The 18,074-nt window shown below is 39.8% G+C and overlaps 1 protein-coding gene across 6 annotated transcripts in view; it reads left to right on the top strand.

The window, feature by feature from the left end:
* SLC39A8 (solute carrier family 39 member 8) overlaps window positions 1–16,853 on the top strand; it is a 64,011-nt gene extending 47,158 nt beyond the window's left edge. For 5 of the 6 annotated variants that reach the window (XM_053557946.1, XM_053558036.1, XM_053557865.1 and 2 more), the window contains 3 exons: window positions 10,213–10,420; window positions 10,631–10,815; window positions 15,390–16,853. In XM_053557946.1, coding sequence (XP_053413921.1) covers window positions 10,213–10,420; window positions 10,631–10,815; window positions 15,390–15,539 — 543 coding nt within the window. In that variant the 3' untranslated portion in view covers window positions 15,540–16,853. The remainder of the gene's footprint in view (window positions 1–10,212; window positions 10,421–10,630; window positions 10,816–15,389) is intronic. The other variant, XM_053558148.1, reaches the window with a different exon arrangement.
* Window positions 16,854–18,074: the final 1,221 nt, after the last annotated feature.

The following is an 18,074-nucleotide window of genomic DNA, read 5'->3' as shown; positions in this document are numbered from 1 at the left end:
TGAGAAAACAGCTGGTGAAAAGCCTGTAGGGTAGAAAAGAGTTTGGTGGGGTTTAGGAACAGAAAGATGGTTGGAGTAGCTCGGGTACTGTGGACACTGGTATAAAATGGCTTTGGAGAACATTCTAGACAGAAATCTTTCTTCAAAGTAAGCATTCCTACTTTCTAACACTTATATAGTATTGATAATCTAAATAAACCTCCACTTCCAGAATTATATTTTATTAAATGTAACAAACTCAGAACAGATAAGTCAAGACAACAACTTGTAGTTTTCTACCCATGCTTGTGGTCTGTAAATAACAGTTTTAGGTGGCATAGCCTGTTATCGAAAGCTCAAGGATGGTGTTTTTTTCTCCTCAATGCTGGGAGGTGTTCTTTTATGAGTGTCTGAAGTGTTAGCCATCCTCAGAACACCTCAAAACGTTAGCTTAGTGTGTTCTGCTCAAAACCCGTGGTACTGGATGACTGGTGCCTTCCAGGGTGCAGGCGGGCACAGAGCCGTAACATAGTCCATTATTATAGCAATAGGTTACTGAACATGGAAGTTTCTTATCCAATGAACTTGAGTCTCTCGAATAGTTTCTTGGCCCTTTATTGCTCGGGTTTTCTGTTTTCGAGCTGGGTGGTGTCACTCCATTCCTTCTGTCGAATGTCCTCATCTCCTTCATTTGTTGTCACAGTGATAGTTGTACCCGTCTTGTGGTGTGCAGGAAAGCACTTTGAAAACAGTAAGTATCCCAAGCTCACTTGCCCTTGTTGCTACTGTATTTTTTTATTTTGCTACTATTTTTATTTTTATTCTTCTCCAGTCTTCTGAAAAATGTGTAAATCTTACCAAGTTGGGGGTAAGATGGCTGCCAATAAAAAGCTTCTGCCCAGTGGCTAGGACTGTGGGGAAGCCTCTGGCATCTGGTGACTGGAATGTGATTTTGGTTTCCTACTGCTCCATTTAGTATAGCATAACACTCTGTTAATTAAAAACAAAACAAAACAAAACATTTTTGAACATCAACTAAATGCTAAACTCTTGGTTGAAAGGAAAAATTCTGGTCTTTCTGGGAGATTTGGATATACCTTATCAATGTTCAGTCATTAAGAAATGGCAAACAGGTGGCACTCATAGCTCAGTGAGTAGGGTGCCGGCCATATACCCCAAGGCTGGCGGGTTTGAACCTGGCCCGGGCCTGCTAAAACAACAATGACAACTGCAACAAAAACATAGCTGGGCGTTGTGGTGGGCATCTGTAGTCCCAGCTACTTGGGAGACTGAGGCAAGGGAATCGCTTAAGCCCAAGAGTTTGAGGTTGCTGTGAGCTGTGATGCCATGGCACTCTACCCAGGGCGACAGCTTGAGACTCTATCTCAAAAAAATAAAAAGAAAGAAATGGTAAACAGACAGACAACAAGACAACCTGTGTGCTGAATTTTATATATTATTGATGAATCAATTTGGAATTGACTAATGAACTTTTTTGTGCATGCTCTTTCCACGTTGTGTGTAAATGTCCGTGTGTTTGCTTTTTGGAAACATTAGAATAGATGCTTATCGGACAGTGATTTGTGAACGTGTCATGAGGAAAATGTACTTTTATTACATCTTTATTTATTCAGTCAACAAATATGAGTCACTGAGTGCCTGCAGTGCTAGATTTTGGGTGGACAAGAGTGAGCAATACAGAAAATAAAATCCTACATCTCCAAGCGAGGACAAGATTAGCTTGTTGTGATAGGGATTCAAATCCTGTGTAGCCTACCATTGTGCCCATTAGGTCAGCGCTTACTAATCCCCTCCCACCTCCCCCTTCTTTTCATTCTCTCCTTCCCCACTTGAATTTAATTGTGTTTTTTTCTCGTGGGGGATTATCTCTTGGTCTCATAGTAGTACTGAGTATGTTAGATACTTGCTTTTCTAGTCTTGTAATACTTACTAAAAATAATGTTCTTCAACTCCATCCAGGTAAATTCAAAAGATACAAAGTCTCTGTCTTTTTATGGCTGAATAGTATTCCATGGTACACATGGACCTCTGTTTATTGATCCATTCATGTGTTGATGAAACATGAAAAAATTCTCATCATCCCTAGTCATCAGAGAAATGCAAATCAATCCCCCTGAGATATTGCCTAACTCCAGTAAAAATAGCCCCAGTGCTGCAGATGGTGAAATGCCTGTGGAGAGAAGAGAACCTCTTACACTGCTGGTGGGATTGCAGACTATAGAAAGCCCCTGTAGAAAGAAGTATGGAGAATTCTCAAATAGCTAAAGGCAGACCTTCCATTTGATCCTGCAATCTCGTTACTAGGTATCTACCTACAAGAAAAAAATTATTTTACCATATAGACATTTGCACTAAACAATTTTCTTTTTAAATTTCAATAGATTTGTGAGCATAGGTGCAATTTCACTGCATGTATATATTGTATAGTGGTGAAGTCTGGGCTTTTACTGTAGCCATCACCTGAATAGTGTACATTGTACCTATTAGGTAATTTTTCACCCTTACCTTCTTCCAATCCCCCAAACTTGGAATCTCTAGTGACTATTATTCCACTCTGTATGACCATATGTACCCGTAGCTTAGCTCCTAGTTATAAATGAAGGCATGCAGTTGTGTTTTATTTTTCATTCCTGAGTTACTTCACTTAGGATAATGGCCTCCAGTTCCATCCATGTTTCTGCAAAAGACATTATTCCATTCTTTTTTTATGACTGAATAGTAGTAGTCAATGGTGTATATATATATACTACATTTTCTTTGTATGCTCACTGGTTGATGGGCACTTAGGTTGATTCTGTGTCTTTGCTATTATGGATTGTGCTGTGATAAACATATGAATGTAGGTATCTTTTTGATGTAATGACTTAATTTCCCTTTGGGCAGGTCTCTAGTTGTGGAATTGCTGGATCAAAAGGCAGATCTATTTTTAATTCTTTGAGGAAATCTCCATACTGTGTTTTTTCATAGATGTTGTGCTAATTTATATTCCCACCAACAGTGTATAAGCATCCCCTGTTTACCACATCTGCACCAATATCTTATTTTTTGACTTTTTAATAACAACCATTCTGGCTGGAGTAAGGTTGTATCTCATTGTGGTTTTAATTTGCATTTCGCTGATGCTTAGTGATGTTGAGCATTTTTTCATATGTGTGCTATTCATTTGTATATATTTTTTTGAAAAATGCCTGTTGATGGCCTTTGCTCACTTTTTAATGGGATTGCTTGTTTTTTTCTTGATGAGTTGTTTGAATTCTGTGTAGATTCTGGATGTTAGCCCTGTGTCAGATTCATAGTTTGCAAATATTTCCTCCTATTCTGAAGGTTGTTCATTGATTATTTCTTACAACATTTTTTTTTTTTTTGAAGTTTTCGGCCAGGGCTGGATTTGAACCCACCACCTTCAGTATATGGGGCCGGCGCTCTACTCATTGAGCCACAGGCGCCGCCCCCATTGATTATTTCTTTGGATGTGCAGAAGCTTTTTTGTTTAATTAAGTCCCATTTATTTACTTTTGTTTTTGTTGCATTTGCTTTTTGGGATTTTAGTCATAAATTCTTTGCCTAGGCCAATGTCCAAAATAAATTTTCCTAGGTTTTCTTCTGAAATTTTTATGGTTTCAGATCTTAGATTTAAGGCTTTAATCCATCTTAATTTTTGTACGTAGTGAAAGACAGGGGTCCAGTTTCATTCTTCACCATTTATTGAATAGGTGTATGCTTTCTCCAGGGTATGCTTTGTGTAGATCTTTACCTGGGACATAGATAGCCTAAGTTTCTCATCAAAGAAGGAACCAAGGGAATAAATACCCTGATCTTTCTCTCCTCCTTTCTTCAGTTAATTAGTACTCTTTGTCTGGAACTATCTTTAATACAGGGGCATGCGGCCTATTTGACAGAGTTCATACAGGTCTTATGGAGTGGAGACCTGGGAAAAGCAGTGTAGAAAGTGAGTCTGGAGGGAGAAATGGAAGATATACGAAATATTCTACTCCTTTTTTTCTATCTACCTCCACTTATGTCCTTCATGTGAGTGACAAATGTGTGTTCCCAACATAGGAGAGGCACAAAATCCCATCAACTACTATGTTGTGTGTGATGTCTTTTCAGTAGCATTGTAACTTAAAACTAAAATATTAGTATTCTTCATATAAAATACTGGGAGATGGGTGAGGGAGAAAAGATGCAGTTTAGACATACTAATTATAGCCGCTCCTGACTTCTAGCTCAGTGGTTCTCAACCTTCCTAATGCCGCGACCCTTTAATACAGTTCCTCATGTTGTGGTGAGGAGCGGTGTCTTGGTTCCTAAGACCATTGGAAGTATGTGTTTTCCAATGGTCTTAGGCGACCCCTGTGAAAGAGGAAAGGGTCGTTTGATCCCCAAAGGGGCTGTGACCCACAGGTTGAGACACGCTGTGGCTTATAAGGCCTAAGCTGGTTGTTATAGGGCATCTTATACACCATGCGTTCTACATAGACCTCATTGTCTGGCACCGTCTTGACTGCATGGGTCTTTTTTTAACCTAGGACAACCAAGCCTTCATTTCTCTAAGACCTGAGTCCTTGGTGCTCCTGTTTTTGTTGGTAGTTGTTGACCAGGACTCTTGAGAAGGGAATACTAAGAGATATCCAGCTGAATTCCAAGCTTTGTCCTTGTCCTCATTCTGTAGTAGAAGATCAATTTCCCCTGAATATTTGGTGCCATTATCCTAGCCCGTGTAGTGTCTTCCTTATCTATTTGTTGGTTTAGGGCATAAAGAACCTCAAGTTGCCAGAGTTTAGTCTCCATTTCCAGTTTTTTTTTGTTTCTGTTTTTTGGCCCGGGGCTGGGCTTAAACCTGCCACCTCCGGCATATGGGGCTGGCGCCCTACTCCTTTGAGTCACAGGCACTGCCCACTCCATTTCCAACGAGTCAGAAAATGACCATGTTTTCTGGTGGAAGCATCACTCCCTTGGATGTTAGGGCCTTCAAACCCACCAAGCCCAAGGTTTGGGGGACCAGGAAACAAGAATTATTAGGTGGATTATTAGGTATAAAGATAAGATGGTGGCCAGGTATGGTGGCTTGTTCCTGTAATCCCTGTACTTTGGTGGTTGAAATAGGAGGATTGCTTTAGGCCAGGAGTTTGAGACTAGGATAGGCAACATAGTGAGACCTTGTCTCTACGAAAAACAAAATCCTAGCTGGGTGTGGTGGTGTGTATCGGTAGTCCTAGCTACTCTGGAGGCTGAGGCAATAGTATTGCTGCTCCCAGGAGTTTCAGGCTGTGGTGAGCTATGATCACTTCATTGCAACTTGAAACTGCACTCCAGCCTGGGTGACAGACTGACAGAACAAGACTCTGAATCGAAAAAAATATGGGACACTCTACTTTTACCTCCACATATTTTCTACAGCACACATGGAGCTGGCACCATACATTTGGCTGCTGGTATAAGGCGGATATTGACAACCCATCGACAGAACTCCAACCTCTCAGAGTGCTATCTCTTGCCTTGCAAGCTGGCTGGCTTTGTCAGGGCATTTTACAGTTCTGTCGCTTCTGTGAGGAGCAATATGATGCATAAATTTTATGGATTGAGCCCATTGTCTCACTTCCTTTCCTAAACAAATGATTAGGAGGTAGTTTTTGCAGTAGTTTAGGCTTCGTGTTAAGCATATTATAAATCCATGAATGATGACGTCTGCAGAAGCCCCGAAGGCAGGAAGGCGTGTATTGTATATGTCTGTCTTTGTGAGGCTAAAGAGTACTGGTTATGATGGAAGCGATGCTACTGCCACATGAGGCCGTCTGGCCCTGTTGGACGATGTTATCCTTTTGGGCGCTCAGCCTTAGCCTTGGCTTTTGACATGTTGGGACTACTTCCCTGCTGGAAAGCCACGTTCTCCTGGGTAGAGAAAAAGAATGCTGAACTCTTAAAAAGCCTCCCTCCTCTCCATTCTGGCACTTTATATGTGGGCCCATTAAGCAAACATTCGGCTGGCTGAAGAAAGATTCCGAGTGACATTTATAATCACATCTTCTTGTTTGTGTTCTTGTTGAGGCTGTCTTCTGTGATAGGCTCTTTAGAGATTCAGTGGAATAGAATCAGATTCACACCCTGCACCTGTTAAAAGACGCTTATGCTTATATTCTTCGCCGCCTCCTCCTTTTGCCTTGGTCTTTGTCCTTCATGCCTTCCTCTGCCTTTTCTCTCCCCACTCCTCCTCTCTGCTCACCTCCTCATCTTTGCTCCCTGCTCCCCTCCTCCTCTGACTCCGCCCTGCTCCCCTCCTCCTCTGACTCCTCCCTGCTCCCCTCCTCCTCTGACTCCGCCCTGCTCCCCTCCTCCTCTGACTCCGCCCTGCTCCCCTCCTCCTCTGACTCCGCCCTGCTCCCCTCCTCCTCTGACTCCTCCCTGCTCCCCTCCTCCTCTGACTCTGCCCTGCTCCCCTCCTCCTCTGACTCCTCCCTGCTCCCCTCCTCCTCTGACTCCGCCCTGCTCCCCTCCTCCTCTGACACCTCCCTGCTCCCCTCCTCCTCTGACTCCTCCCTGCTCACCTCTCCTCTTCTTCTCTGTCCTCCTGTTTTTTCCCCTCCTTCTCATCCCCCTCAGGTTACTCTTCCCTCTACTTGTCCTCTCTCTTCATGCTACTTCTTTGTTTTCAAATTCCTTGTTTTTGCTTGAAGTTGAACTGTTTTGCACTAAACTCACTTGCTTCTTCCCTTTTAGTTTCTTAGCACTTTTTTCTTTCAATTATTTGTTTTCTCCCCTCCATTTATGTTGGGATTCTACTTATTCTCCCCTCTACTTTTATAACTTTGGTGCATGATGTTTATTCTCCCCGTTCTGATTACACTACACTTTGCTTGACTTTCGTTTCCATCAGTAATTAAGATTGGAGGCGTTAAGAGCCTTGCTGAGGATCGCACAGTGGGTCTTGTCAGAGCCAAGCTGGAACTAAGGTTTGGATGTCAGGCTTACTGGCTTTTCACTGGGGTGAGTCCCTCAAGATGGTTGAGGATAGAAATGGCCTCAGATTTGAGCAAAAGTCAAACAGGGAAGCAAGCAAGCAAATGACAATTGCAATAGCTAACAAAAATAAAAAAAGTGAGAGAGGAATACTCACTGACTCAACTAGTGAAACCTGAATTTAGTGCTCTCTCTCTCAGAGTAATTTAGTTCCAGTGAATTATAAGTCTCTGTGAATGTTTGCCTACTTTGGTTTTTTCCAAAACTGTTAAAAATGTATAACTTTTAACCTGCCCAATGTTGTCTTTGGGGACCTACGCTCATAGAGCTAATAGGAGACATAATAAATAGAGTCAATATTATCTGTTACTTAGAGAGAGGTAAGAGAATCACACTTGATATATTAATTTAATTTCTTTTGCAGAATTAAGGGTGTTTGTATAGAGATTCTGTATGTCATAGCAGGTAGTCAGGCTTGGTCTTTTCCCCCAGTCTTTTTCCCTAAGCCATCACAAGTAAATAAGGAAATTATGAATATGTGATTAGGTAAACCAATTGGAAGATGAAAACAACTGCTTTAATTCAAAATCGTCTCATTAAGTGTATCTTCACAGTAAGTTTTATAAAGGTCACTTCCTCAATGGCACCTTTAGTTTTCCTTCAGCTTCAGTACTTGTTTCCTGCTCTGGGGCATTTGGTACCCAAGCCACACATTTGATATGTGATGTGTTACATAATAAAGTATGATTATTTATAGCATTGTGCACTTAAGATATATCTATAAAGTAAAAAAGACTAGATTGTAAACAATTTAGAATTCTTTTTATGCAGATGAGATTTGCTTCTTAAAATAAAAAGGATTAGACACTTATTCCAACATTACTTAAAATATTTAGAAGATATTTTTGACAGTAAAGGGAGTCTTCCTTGTGTATTGCTTTCAGATCCGATTATGAACAAGAATCCCCTTTCCCTGTAAGTGCTCAGTAGCAAAATACTGTTTATTTTTTTTATTTTATTAAATCATAGCTGTGTACATTAATGTGATCATGGGGCACTATACACTAGTTTCATAGAGCATTTGACACATTTTCATCATACTGGTTAACATAGCCTTCCTGGCATTTTCTTAGTTATTGTGCTAAGACATTTGCAAAATACTGTTAATGAAAAAGCCCACTTGTTTCCTTTGCATCCCTGGTAAGTTCACTGATCTTTTTGTGCTTTAATATCCTCAACAATAAAATGTTGATAATAGTAGTAGAATGATTATAAATGAATCAAATATCTGACAGGCATAGTGCAGTGCCTAGCGTATCATAAAGACTATATGCCTTTGCTGTTGCTATTTCTGCTACAACTCTATTGATGATAGAGATGATGACTCCTGCTAACAGTTTCTCACTTCTTTCATGTTAAATTTGAACATTTATTTGCTCCAAATGATTTTTGGCTGTTCCTACAAACAAGAAACATCCCAAAAGATGTTCAGATTTACCACTAATGAAGCAGTGAAAAGATGTATTCCAAGATCTAAAGTCAGATCTGAAACTATCGGTCCCCACAGTGTTCTGAGAAATGAAGCGCTGTTGGATTAATAAATGTAACATACTATTAGATGATTTCTCTGAAGGAAGCCCCTCTTTGTTGAATACATATTACATGCTTTTTTTTTTTTTTTTTTTTGTAGAGACAGAGTCTCACTTTATGGCCCTCGGTAGAGTGCCGTGGCGTCACACAGCTCACAGCAACCTCCAACTCCTGGGCTTAAGCAATTCTCTTGCCTCAGCCTCCCGAGTAGCCCGGACTACAGGCGCCCGCCACAACACCCAGCTATTTTTTGGTTGCAGTTTGGTCGGGGCTGGGTTTGAACCCGCCACCCTCGGTATATGGGGCCGGCGCCTTACCGACTGAGCCACAGGCGCCAAAAAGTCAGCCTTGGGCCGGGCACAGTGGCTCACACCTGTAACCAGCACTCTGAGAGGCCTCCTAGCAGTCTGAAAGGCCAAGGTGGGTGGATCTGCTGAGCTCAGGGGTTCATGACCAGCCTGAACAAGAGAAAGACCCCTTCTTGTCTCTAAAAATAGCCAGGCGTTGTGGCGGGTGCCTGTAGTCCCAGCTGCTCAGGAGGCTGAGGCCAGAGGATTGCCTTAGTCCGAGAGTTTGTGGTTGCTGTGAGATATGATGCCATGGCCCTCTACCTACGGTGACAGAGTGAGACTCTGTATCAAAAAAAAAAAAAAAAAAGTCAGCTGTATGCTTTACGTCTTGTTTGTCTAATGCAAATACATCCCTTGAAGAGGAGAGCTCTCTTTTCCACTTCCGTGTGTTTTCCGTAGCATTCAACACAGTGTTTTTACAAATTACAGATCTTCAATAAATATGTTGATTAGCTGCTTAGGAAGCCGTGAGAGGAAGAGAATTAGAAATAAAACGTTCTCCCGTCAATTGCAAATTGCTTTCCTACTTAGAAATGAATTTTGATTTTATTTTCTTACTCTACAACCTCTGGAAAATGCTTTAGGATTTCCTATTTTTATTATTTGTTTCAAAACGGAAGTGTTAGTGTAAAGGCAAGCCTGCTCCAAGTATAGTTCGTGAAATTGGTTCAGAGAATCATTGAGATTTAAAACTGATGGAGACCGTGTTGTAACATCATAAACACTGGACACAGTACCCGAAACAGAGGGAAGTCAATACGTTGTTGAAAGTAAATGGATCGTTTACCGCATTCTTTTCATTTCCTGGGTGAAGGAGCTGACTGATCATTTGCCTATGGTCACACAGTGGCACAGGAGGGAAAGATCAGAATAAATGTTTCTCATGTCATTATGCTTTCCTTGTAGATTTAATCTTTAAATTGTAACATGGAAAAGACTATACCTTTTTTTCACTGAATTCTTTATTTTAAAGTGCGTGTATAAATCAAATTCTTGGGCTCCTATCTTATGTTTTAGGAAGGTTGTCCTCAGAAGTCGTTCATACAAGTCTAAAGGATTGTTTTAAGGGTAAACTAAAGTCAAATGCTTGTCAGTGGCTTGCCCACGGGGTGCCAATTGATTAATTTCCTTTCTCTCTACCATAAGTTTTCTTTGCTCTGTCATATTATTAGAGTTTCCAATGTACTATGAAAGACTTTCTGTTGGAAGAATTTCTCTCTCCCCAAATTATTGACCCATTTCCTACTGTTCTATATTTCTTAGGCTTTCCAGAAATGATGGCAATCATGTTAATTGATATTCTGCTGTTTTATAGGATGGAAAAAGGGAGTCAAGTTCATGTACCTGTCTGAAGGGGCCCAAACTGTCAGAAATAGGGACCATTGCCTGGATGATAACGCTCAGTGATGCCCTCCACAACTTCATCGACGGCTTGGCCATTGGGGCTTCCTGCACCTTGTCTCTGCTCCAGGGACTCAGCACTTCGATAGCAATCCTGTGTGAGGAGTTTCCTCACGAGTTAGGTGAGGGGCTTTGCTTGTCTTGTACGAGTCAGGTTACTTCTCAGTTTCAGCAGAATGAGACATTTCAGGGGACATGCAGTTGAGATCCTGTTGATGTAGCACAGTGAAGGAGCCCCTGTTGGACATGGACGATCATCTTTGATTTCATCTAAAAACAGAAAATCTATTATATCAAAAAATATCTATTAACTTGGTATTTTCTTCTTCCAGGGGACTTTGTGATCCTACTCAGTGCAGGGATGAGCACTCGCCAAGCCTTGCTGTTCAACTTCCTTTCTGCATGTTCCTGCTATGTTGGGCTCGCTTTTGGCATTTTGGTGGGCAACAATTTTGCTCCAAATATCATATTTGCACTTGCTGGAGGCATGTTTCTCTATATTTCTCTGGCAGATATGGTAAGAAATTTAAAACTTTTATTTTATTTTTATTTAAAATTTAGAAATGAGCATATGGGTTCTGAATTGACTAAGGGCAGCTTTCTGCTTTCCCATGTAGAAGACATTTCTATGGTAATTTAAAACATTGCTGCATGTTTTAAATGATAATCTGAAAGTGATTCTCATGGATTCTTTAAGACATTTTTGATAGAGGGTGAAATGATTTGTTTTTGCTAGAGATAGTTTCCTAATTTATTTATTTTTAATTAAAAAAATAAAAACTGTTTTGGTAGACACAAAGTCTCTGTTGCGAACTCCTGGGCTTAAGGAATCCTCCCTCTTTGGCCCCCAAGTGTGGGATTATAAGCATAACCACTGTGCCCAACCCCTAGGTTTCTTTTCGCTTTGTGGTTAGTAAACCTCGTCTTTTATTATAGTATGTCACCCTAGGTCTTTTCCCTTTGGTGGGGATGTCACATTTGGAAGAGGAATAACTTGGTAGGGCAAATAGCATTTTGTTATTTCAAAGCTTTAACCAGCAAAAGCCTTTTGGGTTAAACAAAACCATACACTAAAATCAATAAAATTGCAATATGACAATATTTATTCAGTCAGCATGTATTTATATTTATATGTGTATGGTGTTTACGTCTTTATTTATAATGATATATTTATGTGTGTGCACACTCACATGGATATGTGTGCGAGTGTGCATGAGTGTGTTAGAGGGAGAACATTCTGCACATTTTTAAATTAATCACAGCTTTCTAGATACTGAGAATGTGATAGTGTACGAAAGTCAAGAAATATTTCTTCTGCATTTGGAACTGAATGTCTTACATACATAATTAATTTAATTCCCTTCATCTGTCTTCTTAGCTCCAAGTTATAATTGTGTGGCTCTGTTTATTGTTCTGTGAAGACTCTTAGAAGAGCAAGGATTCCATCTGTTATAAACACCATGTTTATATTTTTCTTTATAGAATTAATATCTCACACCATCTTTATTCTAGGTGGTGTAATAGCAGACTCTTCCCCTTTCTCTGGTGTAATAGCAGACTCTAGAGTATTAGAGTTGTTTAGTTTAAAGAAATAATGCTAGCTTTTTTCAGAATGGTGTGCAGTTTCATTTATTTTATTCTAGCAACAGTTACCTTGAGTTAGGCACATAGGTTGACTGTGGGTTCTGAATCCCTCTGGCATGCTTTGGGACAATGTATCATAGCATATACAGGGTGGCCATCATAGTTACAGGTATTTAAATTGCACATGAACTTTATGGCCACCCTGTGTAGTTATATATATAATTATTTTGGAATATATTTTGAAAATCTGCAATTTACTGTTATCTTATGTAGCCCTTTCAGGTGAAAACGCTGCTAAGAGAAGGTAGATTTTGAGTAAAATACTTAGAGTTTTAATTGCTTTCACTGAAATGAGCCTCTTATAGTCTCCGTCCTAGAATAGTGCATAATTTGTTTAAGAACCTGGTGATTTTGTGAGGGTAGAGCAAGTGGAAGGAAACAAGAAATCATGAAAGAAATGTATAGTTATTTATAAAAATGCATTTAACCAGGCTCTATTGATATATTTTCTATGCTAGACCTAGAAATCTGTATGGTCTGGGGACTCTGCAGTGAACAAAATAGACACAGTTTTTGCAATCATGGAGCTTTCCATCTAGATAGAGGGGAACCTAGAATTAAACTAACAAAAAATCACACAGATGACTAAATAATTTCAAATAAAAAATGCTGTGAAATAAAAGGAGAAACAGTATGCGTGATAAGAGATGATGATGAGGACTCTGGGTGAATTAGGAGGGACAGAGGGACGTGTTTCAGGAAAGTGTGGTTTAGGGTGAAACCTGAAGGATTTAGTCCACTGAAAACTGGAATGAAAAGAGTTCAGGTAGAGGTCGTGGCAGGGGTGAGTATTTTGAGGAAGGAAAGGAGCAGGATGCATTTAAGGTCTGGAGGAATGGTGTGGACAGGGCCCGGAGAGGACGGGATTGGGAGAGTGAACGGAGGGAAACGCCATTCCTCTGGCTGGTGCTATTGGAGAACAGCGCTGTTTCAGCACTTCTACTGATGCCTGAAAGGGCTGGGTATTTCTATTAAGCTGTCTGTGCTAAAGTCCTTTAATCATCCAAAATAAATGAACGTGCTTCCCCTCCCACACATCTACCACAGCCATACCTTGTTTTAGTATACTTTGCTTTAATGTTTGTTTTTTTAAAGGTTTGTGGTTATTGCACAATTTTTCCAATAGCATGTGCTTACTTAATGCCTGTGGGATATGTTTTGGTAATTTTGGGAATATTTCAAATCTTTTCATTCTTGTTATTATATCTGTTATGGTGATCAATGATTTTAATATCATTATACTTCTGTGTTTTGGGGCACCATGAACTGCACCCTTATGATAGGGCAGACTTTATCAATGGATATTGTGTGTACCTGACTGTTCCATCAGCCGCCGCTGTCTCCCTCCCCCTTTCCTATTCTCTGAGGCACAACGATATTGAAGTTAGGCCCAGTTAGGCCCTATAATGGCCTCTAACTGTTCAAATGAAAGGGAGAGTCAGGCACCTCTCATTTTAAATCCAAAGCCAGAAATGACTCAACTTATTGAGGAAGGCATGTTGAAAGCCGAAATAGCCTGAAAGCGAGGTCTCTTAGCGCGGTCTCTTGTACCAAACAGTCAGGCAAGTTGTGAAAATGCAAAGGCAAAGTGCTTGAAGAGTATTAAAAGTGCCACCACTCCAGTGAACACACAAATGATAGGAAAGCGAAACAGCCTTATTGCTGATTTGGAGTAAATTTTAGTGGTCTAGATAGAAAGCAGAACCAGTCACAACATTCCTCTATGCTAAAGCCTAACCCAGAGCAAGGCTCTTTAGTTGTATGAAGGCTGAGATAGGAAAGAACGCTGCAGAAGAAAAGTTGGAAGCTACCAGAGGTCAGTTCATAGGGTTAAGGAAGGAAGCTGTCTCCATGATAGCAAAGTGCAAGATGAAGTAGCAAGTGCTGATAGAGAGGCTGCAAGTTATCCAGAAGCTCTAGCTGAGATCACTGATGAAGGTGACTACAGGAAACAACAGATTTTCAATGCAACATGAAACCTCTCTATGAAAAAGATGCCATCTAGGACTGTCCTAGTAATAAGGTGAAGTCCATGCCTGGCTTTAAATCTTAAAAGGCAGACTGACCCTCTTTGGAGGGGCAAATGCAGCTGGTGACTTTTAAATTGAGGTCAGTGCTCACTCACTGTTTCAAAAATCCTAGGACCTTAAAGTATATGCTAAATCTACTCTGCTTGTGCTCTAGAAATGGAACAACAAAACCCGGATGACAGCACATCTGTTTACCATAAGGTTTAGTGAATATTTTAAGCCCACTTTTGAGACTTACTGCTCAGAAAAAGAAGATTCCTTTCAAAATAGCACTGCTCACTAACGAGGCACCTGGCTACCCAAGAGCTATGATGGAGACGTACAGAGATTGAGGCTGTCTTCTTCCCTGCTAACACAACATCCATTCTGCAGCCCATGGATCAAGAAGTAGTTTTGACTTTGAAGAATTATTCCTTAAAAAGTACATCTCGTGAGGCTATAGTTACCATAGGTAGTGATTCCTCTGATGAATTTGAGCAAAGTAAGTTGAAAACCTTCTGGAAAGGATTTACCATTCTAGATTCTATTCAGGACGTTCGTGTTTCATTGGAGGAGGTCTAAATATCAACATTAATAGGAGTTTGGAAGAAGTTTGATTCCAATCCTCATGGATGATTTTGAGGGATTCAAGACTTCTGCAGAGGAAGTAACTACAGATGTGGTGGAAATAGCAAGAGAACTAGAATTAGAAGCAAAGCTTGAAGATGGGACTGAATTGCTGTCATCTGATGGTAAAACTTGCTTCTTATGGATGAACAAAGAAAGTGATTTCCTAAGATGGAATCTACTCCCAGTGAAAACATTGTGAAGATTGTGGGAACGACAACCAGGATTTAGAATATTACATAAACTTAGTTGATAAAGCAGCAGAAGGGTTTGAGAAAATTGTCTCCAATGTGGGAAGAATTTCTAATGTGGGTAAAATGCTGGCAAACAGAATCACATGCTACAGAGAAATATTTTATGAAAGGAAGTCTGTTGATGTGGCAAACTTTGTTGCTGTCTTATTTTAAGAAAATTGATAGAGCCACTTCAATCTTCAGCAACCACTCCTTTGATCAGCCATCAACATCAAGGCAAGACCCTCCACCAGCAAAAGGAGTATGAGTTATTGAACTTTCAGATGATCGTTAACACTTTTTAGCACTGTGAACATTTTTTAAATTAAGGTAGTACATTATTTTTTTGATATAATACTACCACACACTTAACAAACTACAGAATAGTATAAACATATCTTTCCTATATACCGGGAAACCAAAAATATTGGTGTGATTCACTTTATTGCAATCTTCACTTTTCTTGCCATGGTCTGGGACCAAACCTGCAGTCTCTCCTAGGTATATGCCTGACAATGACTGTTTTATATTTTACCACAAGATGGCAACAGTTATCTAACAATATATTTGTTTTCTAGTTTCCAGAGATAAATGATATGCTGAGAGAAAAGATAACTGGAAGAAAAACCGATTTCACATTCTTCATGATTCAGAATGCTGGAATGTTAACTGGATTCACGACCATTCTGCTAATTACCTTGTATGCAGGAGAAATCGATCTGGAGTAATAAGAAATGGAAAATGGTATTGTTAATAAAGGCATTTAATAAATAAAAACATCTCCAAGGATTTTAAGCAGATCCCATTTAGTTAAAAGAAATTTTGTTTTCAACTGTAGGTCAAAAAACTAATTATTGGTTTAAAGTCTATGAAATAGGCCATTATTTGTTGTTAAAAATGCTTCAAAAGGTTTTTGGTGTCAGTCTCAAATGCTTAATATATGAGAGCCTCAGGTAAATATCCATTTTCAAAGTTTGTGCGTATTTAATATCATCGTAAAGCATGAGCCATGCTTTCTCTAATCACAGAGACACCTGGGCCTAGAGAGAAATATAAGGTCTGTCGTGAAAGCTTTTAAAACTCTATGATAGGCTCAAAGCTTCAGGTGGTTTTCTTTCGATCAATTTGTTCCAGTGTTTTGCAGAGGAGGTCTATCAAAATGTGGACAAGAATCGAAATGGATGCAACACTAAAATGAAAGAGTCCGAGCTCTAAGCAGCCCAAGAAAGGAAGATTTCTCATAATTTTTTGTTCTGTTTCAATTATATTTCAATTAAGGGACTTGTAGGATTGTTTTGAAAACTGCTTGAAAGTAATATGAATTGGGAAATGAATAAGGATTGGTTAGCCCTACTAATTTCAGGTGAATTTCTCCTCATGAACTCTGCCAGCTTCCATGCAAAGAACAGTGGGCAAAGCTGGTGACCAGGCTGCTCCAGTGGGCCATGTGTTTGCTTTGTGAAGGTGAACAATGTGCTGATTCAGAGGAAGAAACTGAATGTAATTTTAAGCAATTTACTTTTGAAGATCGAACATAATTATTTAGCAGAGAATGTTTTAATAAATGCAAAAATGCAAAACAACAGCTGGACTGCTGTTTGTCAAGGACTGACTAACCAGAAAACATATGTTCCTTGTGCGTGATTGAGAGTCATTCAGAAGAGACTTTTGTGTTCTGTCTACATTTTTCCATATAGTATACCTTAGGAAAATATTAGCACACCATGGTTTTTTTCTACCTTTTATAAAACCTATTTACTCATTTAGCAGATATAGAGATTTGGTCTAAAATCGAATGTCCTAACCCCAATTCACACTCCCAAGTCACTTAAGGAAAGATGATTCAACAGCAAGGAAAATGATTGACGAAAGCCAACCATGATCTCAGGAATTACGTTTTCCCCATACATCAGAGAATGTTTTCATATAGCAGTAGTACAGATTTGATGAGTATTTAACACGTATGTTAACGTATACTTCACTTTATGTCTTACAATTAAAAAATTATTGTTTGACCAAATAGTAAACACCTTTGAAACCATGTACCGTGTCATTCGTTATTCTTTTCACGTGTATCTCTTTTGAGTCCCTACTACGTACCTCGTATTATGGGGGAGAGATCTAAATAGGAAACGGTGATCTGTTCAGACTGTAAATTGAGCCCTGCCATGGTTTATTCTTTTCTAGAGTGGTTGCTTAGCATGGCCAACGTGGGAGTCTGCGAGGTTAACAGTCCCTGAATGGTGGTATTATAATGGTCTGAAGATGCTTGGAAAGGCCCTGTTGAATTGGATGTTTCTGATTTATCCCATTTAAAAGAGTTTCTTTAGGAGCTTAAATTTTTAAAAAAGTGAACTAGTTGAGAAGAACCAAAATAGCAGCATGAGTTTACCAGACAGTTGGTGTAGGCGAATCAACACCGCTGATTACTGATGGTCCACTCCCGGGGACATCTGCTGCCAGCCGTCCGTCTTCCATGCTCTGGTTGGCATTACTTCCTTTAGGTCTCATTTTGGTTTCATCACGAGGTTACCCCCAGGATTTCCACACTCCTTCTGTGTTTATTTAAGTGCTGTTTATTATTACAGTACAAGAGGTTCTTAACCCTTTAACCAATAAATTATCTCACACTGCTGTTACAGCAGCTGCTCTCTCACTGATACTTTGCCTTCCACCTAGCTGTGGGTTGTAATGACTGTGTTAGATTTTTTTCCCCATTGGCTTCTTTTTTTGTGCTGGTTGTGTACAAAGCATTCGCTTGTGGCCATTTTGCTTCCCACAGTGAAGGCCTCCAACGTCTGTATGACCCCAGAATCAATGACTTTACCAGGAAGATGTGAGGTGCGCTAAGGCAGCTACATAAACTGAAACTCCAGACACCTGTTTTCATGATTTCCAAGGCATGCGTTTCCCTCCATAGTTGGGTGGGGCAATTGGAGAACTGGAATACATCGCTGGGGAGGAGCCCCCATGAAGAGGCGCCCGTTCGAGAAAAGTTGGCTTTAAGGACCTGTCCGATGGCATGGAACCATATTTTTTAAAATTATTATTATTATATTTTTTTATTACATCATAAACACGTAGATCATGTATACATTAATGCATTTATGGGGTACAATGTGCTGATTTCATATAGAATTAGGAACGCTTACATCACACTGGTTAATATATACCTCATCTCATTTACTTAATTATTGTGTTAAGACATTTATACTCTATACTTAATAGATCCGACATGTACCTTTGCATTATGTAAGAACTTT

The sequence above is a fragment of the Nycticebus coucang genome, chromosome 1 (assembly GCF_027406575.1).
Source record: "Nycticebus coucang isolate mNycCou1 chromosome 1, mNycCou1.pri, whole genome shotgun sequence".
In the NCBI taxonomy this organism is placed as follows: Eukaryota; Metazoa; Chordata; class Mammalia; order Primates; family Lorisidae; genus Nycticebus; species Nycticebus coucang.
The sequence above is the reverse complement of the archived record's forward strand: the minus strand, read 5'-3'. Positions and strand labels throughout refer to the sequence as shown.